Source organism: Suricata suricatta, chromosome X (assembly GCF_006229205.1).
Source record: "Suricata suricatta isolate VVHF042 chromosome X, meerkat_22Aug2017_6uvM2_HiC, whole genome shotgun sequence".
NCBI classification, from domain to species: domain Eukaryota; kingdom Metazoa; phylum Chordata; class Mammalia; order Carnivora; family Herpestidae; genus Suricata; species Suricata suricatta.
In genome coordinates this window covers 13,554,538-13,563,204 of record NC_043717.1, presented here as the reverse complement: position 1 = coordinate 13,563,204, position 8,667 = coordinate 13,554,538, and the positions used below count along the sequence as shown (strand labels likewise).

Genomic DNA, 8,667 nt, shown 5'->3' with positions numbered 1-8,667 from the left:
CCAAACCCAGCAGAAGAAAAGAAATAATAAAGATCAAGGCAGAAATAAACAATATAGAATCCAAAAGGACAGTTGAGCAGATCAATGAAACCAAGAGTTGGTTCTTTGAAAAAATAAACAAAATCGATAAACCTCTAGCCAGGCTCCTCAGAAAAAAAAGAGAGAGCACCCAGATAGACAAAATCATGAATGAAGAAGGATCTATTACAACCAATCCCTTAGAAATACAGGCAATCATCAGAGATTACTATGAAAAATTGTATGCCAGCAAACTGGACAACACAGAAAAATGGACAAATTCTTAAATGCGCATGCACTGCCAGAATTCAAACGGGAAGAGATAGAAAGCATGAACAGACCAATAACCAGTGAAGAAATTGAATCCGTTATCAAAAATCTCCCAACGAGTAAAAGCCCAGGGCCAGATGGCTTCCCAGGGGAATTCTACCAGACATTTAAAGCAGAGCTCATACCCATTCTTCTCAAACTATTCCGAAAAATAGAAAAAGAAGGAAAGCTTCCAAACTCATTCTACGAAGCCAGCATCACCTTGATACCCAAGCCAGACAGGGACCCAGCCAAAAAAGAGAACTACAGACCAATAAATAAATGTTTTAAAAAAATTTTTTTTAATTTTTATTTTTGAGAGAGAGCAGGGGAGGGGCAGAGAGAGGGAGACATAGAATCTGAAGCAAGCAGACTCCAGGCTCTGAGCTGTCAGCACAGAGCCCAGTGTGGGCCTCGAACCCACAGACCATGAGAACATGACCTGAGTCTGAAGTTGGATGCTTAACTGACTGAGCCACTCAGGTGACCCCAAAGAAAAATTTTTTTAGAAGAGTCTCTTGGGTGTTTCTCTCTCCTTTCTCCCCCTCCCCAATATGTTCATCTGTTTTGTTTTTTATATTCCATATATGAGTGAAATCATATTGTATTTGTCTTTCTCTGATTGACTTCTCTAAGCTCCATCCACCTCATTGCAGATAGTAAAATTTCATTCTTTTTGATGGCTGGTTTATGTTACATTGTACATATACATATATATACATACCACATCTTAATGAGCCATTCAGCAGTTGATGGACATTTGGGCTCTCACCCTAGTTTGGCTAATGTTAATAATGCTACAATAAACATTGGGGTGCATGTACCCTTTGAATCTGTAGTTTTGTATAAGAAGTCTTGTTTAAAAGATACATGGAGGGGCGGGCTCAGTGGGTTAAGTCTCCGACTCTTGGTTTCAGCTCAGGTCATGATCTTGTGTTTCATGGGATCAAGCCTTGTGTCAGGCTCTGCGCTGAGTGCAGAGCCTGCTTGGGATTCTCTCTCTCCCTCTCTCCCTGCCTCTACCTTGCTCATACTTCTTAAATATATAAGCTTAAAAAAATAAAAGCTTTATGGAACTGAAGTCTATTTTACTCCTGAAAGTTAGCATACATATTATATATACTAAAAAACCCATTTCATACATTTTTTTCCCCCAGATGAGTTCCACTGGGAAAATTACTTGAAAGAGACTGGATCTTTGGGTGCTCCTTCAGAGTGTTTCAGACAGGTATGCCCAAATTCTGTAGATGTTGTATATATTAATGTGAACTGTTAATTTGTTGAAGGATATTTGTGTGACTTTTAGGTTCTAGAAATGTGAGGAGGTAATGGGGATTGGGATAATGCCACTTAAGGGGCAGATGGTATCTTTGCATTTATTCATTAAGAATTTACTCCACATCAGGTATACTAAGTCCTATGACTGTCCATTTGGAGGGGAAGACAGACATGTAAATAATTAATTATGAAAAGTATGATAACTCTGAACTGGGAATGGTCACAGAAGAGATGATATATGAGATGGTTGGAATGAGGTCAGAGATATTCCAGGTAGAGAGAACATCCAAAGTAAAGGCACATGGATGTAAAAGAACTTGAGTGTTGAGGGATGGCATGGGTGGCTGGAGCACAAAGTGGGTAGAGGTGATAGTGTGGAGATAAGGTTAAGGGTGTGGAGCCTTTTAGACTGAGGACTTGGACTTAGCAGTGGTGAGCTGCCCGTTTTATTTCAGTGGGGAATGGCCTAATCAGATTCTTATTTTAGAAAGCCACTCAGGGTGCATTTTAGAGGGTGTATTTGAGTTGCCTGGAAGTGAGCAGAGGAGTAAGACCAGCAATGAACAGTGTTTTTATGCTTCATGTTGAGCCAAGGAGAGGATTTGGAGAAGATCTTTTCCTTGACCCTTATAGTTCTTTTGCTTACCATCTACTATGACTGGTACTTGAAACATTTATTGGGTATTCTGATAACATAGCTGACCATTTGTTTTTCTTACAATTGATACATTTTAACAATACTTTTTGTGTCTGTGTGTGTGTGTGCGCGCCTGTGCACCGTGCACATGCACATATATAATATATACATATATATTATACATATGCAGTCTAAGGTTCCACCAGCTAATGAATTCAAAGTTGGCATGAAATTGGAAGCCCATGACCCTCGCAATATGACTTCAGTATGTATAGCCACGGTCGTCGGAATTACTGGTGCCAGGCTACGTTTAAGACTGGATGGTAGTGACAACAGAAATGATTTCTGGAGGCTTGTTGATTCTCCAGACATACAGCCTATTGGGACATGTGAAAAGGAAGGGGACTTACTTCAGCCTCCACTGGGTAAGGATAAACAATTTTTAAAATAGTATATTCTTACTAATTTAATATTTAGTATAAATAGTTTTAAGTGGCCTTAATTATTTTTAAGGATTTTATTTTATTTTTTAAAGTTTTTAAATTTATTTTGAGAGAGTGTATGTGGACACGAGCTGGGAAGGGCAGAGAGAGAGAGAACCCCAAGCAGGCCCTGCACTATCAGTGCAGACCCCAGTGTGGGGGCTCAATCCCACGAACCATGAGATCATGACCTGAGCCAAAACCAAGAGTAGGAGGCTCAACTGACTGAGCCCCCCAGGAGCTCAAAGATTTTATTTTTAAGAAATCTCTACACCCATCATGGGGCTCAAATTCACAACCCCAGGATCAAGCATCCCATACTCTACTAACTGAGCCAGCCAGGCGCCCCTGAAGTGGCCTTTTAGAAATCTCTTCTAGGGATTTTTGCAAATAGATTATGTCAGGTGGTTACTGTGGAGAATGTACTGTGGAGGAACTCAGTACCAGGTTACAGAGTTTACTTAAATACACATTTGGCATATGTATGTATGCTGAAGGTTCCCCACTACAGGGCAAGATATATGCTGTCTTCAAACTTGAAATGTCAAAAACAGTTCTCCTAGGTTACACATACAGATCAGAAACCCTTCTAGTGGAGAAGTTTGTAGCATTTGTTACAAGTCACTTCTTCCCTTATTGTTGTCCACTGAGCCATTCAGCATTTTCACGATGGGGGTCTGCACAGGAGCAGAGTATGATTCCACATCCAGATTCCAGTTTCATACTTGAGAATTTTGTTATATCTATAATGGGAGGAAATCATAGTGAGAGGAATCAGGGTCAGTGCTTTGAAAAGGAGGAGATTGATGGAAATTTACAAGCAAAGGTTTTAAAGTACAAAACTCTCAAGTTTGAGTTTTTAAAAGGTAAAAAGGAGGTGACTCCAATTTGGGGCAAAATAGTTCTCTCTCTCTTTTTTTTTTTCTTGAGAACATTTTATGCTTTATTATTGTTTTAAATATTTTATTGTCAAATTGATTTCCATACAACACCCAGTGCTCTTCCCCACAAGTGCCCTCCACCATCACCACCACCTCTTTTCCCCCCTCCCCCTTCCCCTTCAACCCTCACTTCATTTTCAGCATTCAATAGTCTCTCAAGTTTTGCATCCCTCTCTCTCTCCCCAACTCTCTTTCCCTCTTCCCCTCCCCCTGGTCCTCCATTAGGTTTCTCCTGTTTTCCTGTTAGACCTATGAGTGCAAACATATTATTTAGATGTACTCTGTTTTTCTGTAGAAAATAAATGATCTCCTTTATTCTGCTATCTGTGAGGGAATTAATTGGTTTTTGTTTTTTCTTTACAATGCTGGAAATGAAAATTCTCTGTTGTAAAAGCACAATGAGGAAATGGATTTTTTTGGGTCTCCTACTAGTTAAAAATTCCCTGGGAATCCAAAATTTAAAATATTAATAATAACCACTCTTGGGGTGCCTGGCTGGCTCAGTCGGAAGAGCATGAGACTCTTGATCTGGGGATTCTGAGTTTGAGTCCCATGTTGGGTATAGAGATTACTTAAAATCTTTAGAAAAAAATAATAACCACTCTTAGCAATATATTTTTATACTTTCCTTGATCTAATTGTTAATCATTCCTAATTTGGTGTAAAATATTTTTAAAAACTAACTAGAGATGTGTTATTCCAAGAGGGTGGTTTAGGGTGTGTGTGTGTTTTCTCTACTTTTTGCCTTCTTTTATTTCTTCATATCATTTATGTTTTTTTGTTTATTTTTATAATATCTCTTAAGTCATACAGAGTTCTATAAGAGATGGAAGTATAAACCTGAGGCTTAGTGCTTCCCTGTTTGGATTTGATTTCTGTTTACAAATGGTAATATGTTTTTGTATTTTATTTAAAGGAAGCATAGCTATTGTGATTGTCAGCATTTCAAACACATGGCCAGATTTATGATCATTCCTTTTTCAAATTACTTTTAGAGTTTATTTTATTAATTAAAAATTTGAAGTACATAGTAGTACATGCTGATCAATATATTGATAGTACATATTAAAAGTACAGTTTTGCCAATCTGCTCATTAGGTGTTTTTGAATAGTTTAGTTTCCATTTTAATATAACTCAACTTACTTAATGTTTTTAAGAGGTTATTTAAAGCTTAAAGGTTATTATTTAAAAAACTCTAGCTAGTGGCTTCTCTAAAATGAGAGTTTCTACTCCTACTGTAGCATTGTCACCAAATAGTATAGTGGGTACAGTAGAACTTATTGGAGGGTGCATATGTTCCTCTTGCCCATTTCCTGGGTTTCTTGGTAAGAAAGTCATTTTCTTACCGGAGAAGAATTTTAACCAAAATTATACCATCTTGCTATAATATCACAGGAAATCTTTTTCATGCTGATTTATTTTACAAAATAGGGTACCAGATGAATGCATCATCTTGGCCAATGTTCCTGTTAAGAACCCTGAATGGATCTGAAATGGCACCCGCAGCATTGTTCAAGGAGGTAAGAAAGATGTTATTAAAAACTTCCATCGAGGCGCCTGCGTGGCTCAGTCAGTTGACCATTTGACTCTTGGTTTCGGCTCACATCATAATCCCAGGGTTGTGGGATTAAGACCCATGTTGGGTTCTGCGCTGAGCATGAAGCCTGCTTAAGATTTGTGCTCGCTCTCTCTCTCTCTGACTGTCTCCTGCTCTTCCATTCTCCCTCTACCCCTCTCTCCTGCTCACCCCTGCATGTTCTCCCTCCCACCCCCGTAGTTTTATTGTTTTAATAGGAGCATTTAAATGACCACAGACTGGGTAGCTTATTAAACAATAGAAATTTAATTTTCCACCATTCTGGGAGCTAGAAATCCAAAATCAAAGGGCCATCAGGGTTGGTTTTTGGTGAGGCCTCTTTGCTCAGCTTATAGATGACTACCTTTTTGCTGTGTCTTCACATGGCTTCTTTATGCATGTGGGGAATGGGAGGTATCTCTGGTTTCTCTTCCTCTTATAAGGTCACCCGTCCTATTGGATTAGGGCACCACCCTTAGGACCTCACTTAACCTTTATTACCTCCTTAAAGGTAGTAATAAAGTGACTTTGGGCATTAGGGCAAATTTATGAATTTGGGAGGGCATCATTCATTTCATTATAGTGGCTTAAACAACAGAAAGTTAGTTTCTTATAGCTCTGGAGGCTAAAAGTCTGAGATTAAGATGTCAGCAGGCTTAGTTTCTTTTGAGGCTTCCCTCTCTCTTTGACTTTTAACAATCTGAGTGTCTGGGTCCTACTTTTATCCTCTTGGATTAGGGCTCACCCTAATAACCTCATTTTAACTTAATTGCCTCTTTAAAGACCCTGTCTCCAAATGAAATCACATTCTGAGGTACTGGGGGTTAGGATTTAAACATGAATTTGGCAGGGGTGGGGGACACAATTCAACCCATAACAGCAAGTCATAAAAAAGTCTCAATTATAATCACTCACTAGTGAAAATGAATTTGTACCCTCTTTTGAGACCTTAGATATGAAAAGAATGCTCTGCTAGAAGCAAATGTTTATTGCTATTTTTTATTTACCTTCAAAAGTGAAGCTCCCCCTCACTTTGCTGTATCAGTCATCCTTTGACATTGGAGAAAATGATGATGGGCCAAAAAACCACTTGACAGTTACTTAGAGAGACTTGGTTTCAGAAGGAAAAGAATGTTAAAAACAGTCATCAAAAACAATTTGTTATAAGGAAATATTTGTTATAGAACAAGAGAGGGAAAATTCCAAAAATAGTTTATGCTCTTGAGAAAATGTTGAAAGAGTACACTGTGTTAAGAAACAGTGGGGGAAAAAAAAGCCAAGTTTTAGTTAAACTATGGGTCAAAATATTTCTCACCTTCTGTTCTGATTGTTTTCTCAAATTTTATTGCAGTTATTCATATCAAGGGGTGCCTGGGTGGTTCAGTTGGTTAGCACCCAATTCTTTAAAAAAATTTTTTTTATGTCTTTATTTTATTTTGATCAGGGGAGGAGCAGAGAGAGAGGGAGACACAGACTCTGAAGCAGGCTTCAGGCTCTGAGCTGTCAGCACAGAGCCTGATGTGGGGTTTGAACCCACGGACTGTGAGATCATGACCTGAGCCAAAGTCGGATGCTTAACCGGCTGAGCCACCCAGGTGCTCCTAGCAGCCAATTCTTGATCTCAGCTAAAGTCTTGATCTCAGGGTCTTGATTTCCAGCCCTGCTTTGGGCTCCCTGCTGGACATGGAGCCTACTTAAGAAAAATAAAACAAGGTGAACAATTATTCATATCAAGAATGGTAGATATTGTGGTGTTTTTTTTTTTTAATGACTCAACAGTTCTTTACATTTCTCAGTGATGATTATCAAGGCAAGTATACTTTTGTGGTGCCTGAGTGACTCAGTCCTTTAAATATCCAACTCTTGATTCTGGTTCAGGTCACGATCTTATGGTTTGTGAGTTTGAGGCCCTTGTCTGGCTCTGCACTGATAGCACGGAGCCTGCTTGGGATTCACTCTCTACCTCTCTTTCTGCCCCTCCCCCATTCTCATGCACATACGTGCTCTCTCTTTCTCTTTCAAAAATAAATAAACTTAAAAAAAAGAGACAGATAGTTTGGGGCGCCTGGGTGGCTCAGTGGATTAAGCATCTGACTTCAGCTCAGGTCATGATCTCATGGTTTGTGAGTTCCAGCTGTCTGCAGTCAGCACACAGTGGGCTTTGGATCCTTTGTCTCCCTTCTCTGCATGCCCTCTTGAGTGCACACCTTTCCATCAAAAATAAACACTAAAAAAGTTTAAAGATAAGTGTATTCTTTTTTGTCTTTGTTTTTTTAAGTTTATTTGTGGGGCCCCTGGGTAGCTCAGTCGGTTAAGCATTTGACTTTGGCTCAGATTATGATCTCATAGTTTGTGAATTTGAACCCCATGTTGAGTGAGCTTGAGCCCTGTTCCAGGCTCTCTACTCTCTCTCCCTCTCTCTTTGCACCACGTGGGATTCTTTCTATCTCCTCTCTCCCTCACTCCCATTCTCTCTCAAAAATAAACAAACAAATAAATAAGGGTCACCTGGGTGGCTCATTAGGTTGAGCATCCAACTTTGGCTCAGGTCAGGATCTCACAGTTTCTGGGTTCAGGCCCCATGTCAGGGTCTGTGCTGACAGCTCAGAGCCTAGAGCCTGGAGCCTGCTTCAGATTCTGTGTGTGTCTCTCTCTACCTCTCCCCCACTCGTTCTCTGTCTTTCTCTGTCTCTCAAATATAAATGTTAAAAAAATTAATAAAAAATAACAAAAAGTTTACTTTTTTGAAAGAGAGAGAGCAAGCATGAGTAGGAGAGGGGCAAAGAAAGAGGGAGTGAGGGAGTGAGAAAGAGAATCCCAAGGAGGCTTCTCACTGTCAGCTCAGAGCCAGACGCAGGGCTTGAACTTACAGTGAGATCATGACCTGAGCTGAAATCCAGAGTCAGATGCTTAATCAACTGAGCCATGCAGGCACCCCAAAATAAATGTATTCTTAATACCCTTTATCTATTTCACCTTTCTCCCCACTTGTCTCCTCTCTGGCAACTACCAGTTCTCTATGAGTGGTTTTTTTGTTTATCTTTTTTTTCTTCGTTTGTTTTGTTTCTTTAATTCCACATGAGTGAAACCTTATGAATATCTTTTGGATTCATCTCTTGCTTAGGGCCTTGGCTCTAGCTGTTCTGTCTGGAGTACTCTTCCTGTAGGTAACTGGTTAATAATCACCTTTAGGGTTCTGTTCACATGTCACCTTACATCTGAGGTTTGTTCTGATTACCCTATTTAAAGTTTTGCACAAACCCTCTCTTACATTTTTCTCTGGATCTCACTCTGTTCTACTTTTTTTTTTCTCATTAAACTTTTGTTTTAATGGGTCTCAAAATTCTGTGACAGATTTTTGGTCAAGTTGTTTCCATTAAAAAGTACTGATTTTAAAAACTAATAACTTAAAACTGCCACACACA

The 8,667-nt window shown here is 39.3% G+C and overlaps 1 protein-coding gene across 1 annotated transcript in view; it reads left to right on the top strand.

Moving 5' to 3' along the window:
• The window catches only part of SCML2 (Scm polycomb group protein like 2), a 101,777-nt gene that overhangs the window by 29,200 nt on the left and 63,910 nt on the right, over window positions 1-8,667 (top strand). The window contains exons 3-5 of the mRNA XM_029930266.1: window positions 1,485-1,555; window positions 2,433-2,667; window positions 5,098-5,186. Coding sequence (XP_029786126.1) covers window positions 1,485-1,555; window positions 2,433-2,667; window positions 5,098-5,186 — 395 coding nt within the window. The remainder of the gene's footprint in view (window positions 1-1,484; window positions 1,556-2,432; window positions 2,668-5,097; window positions 5,187-8,667) is intronic.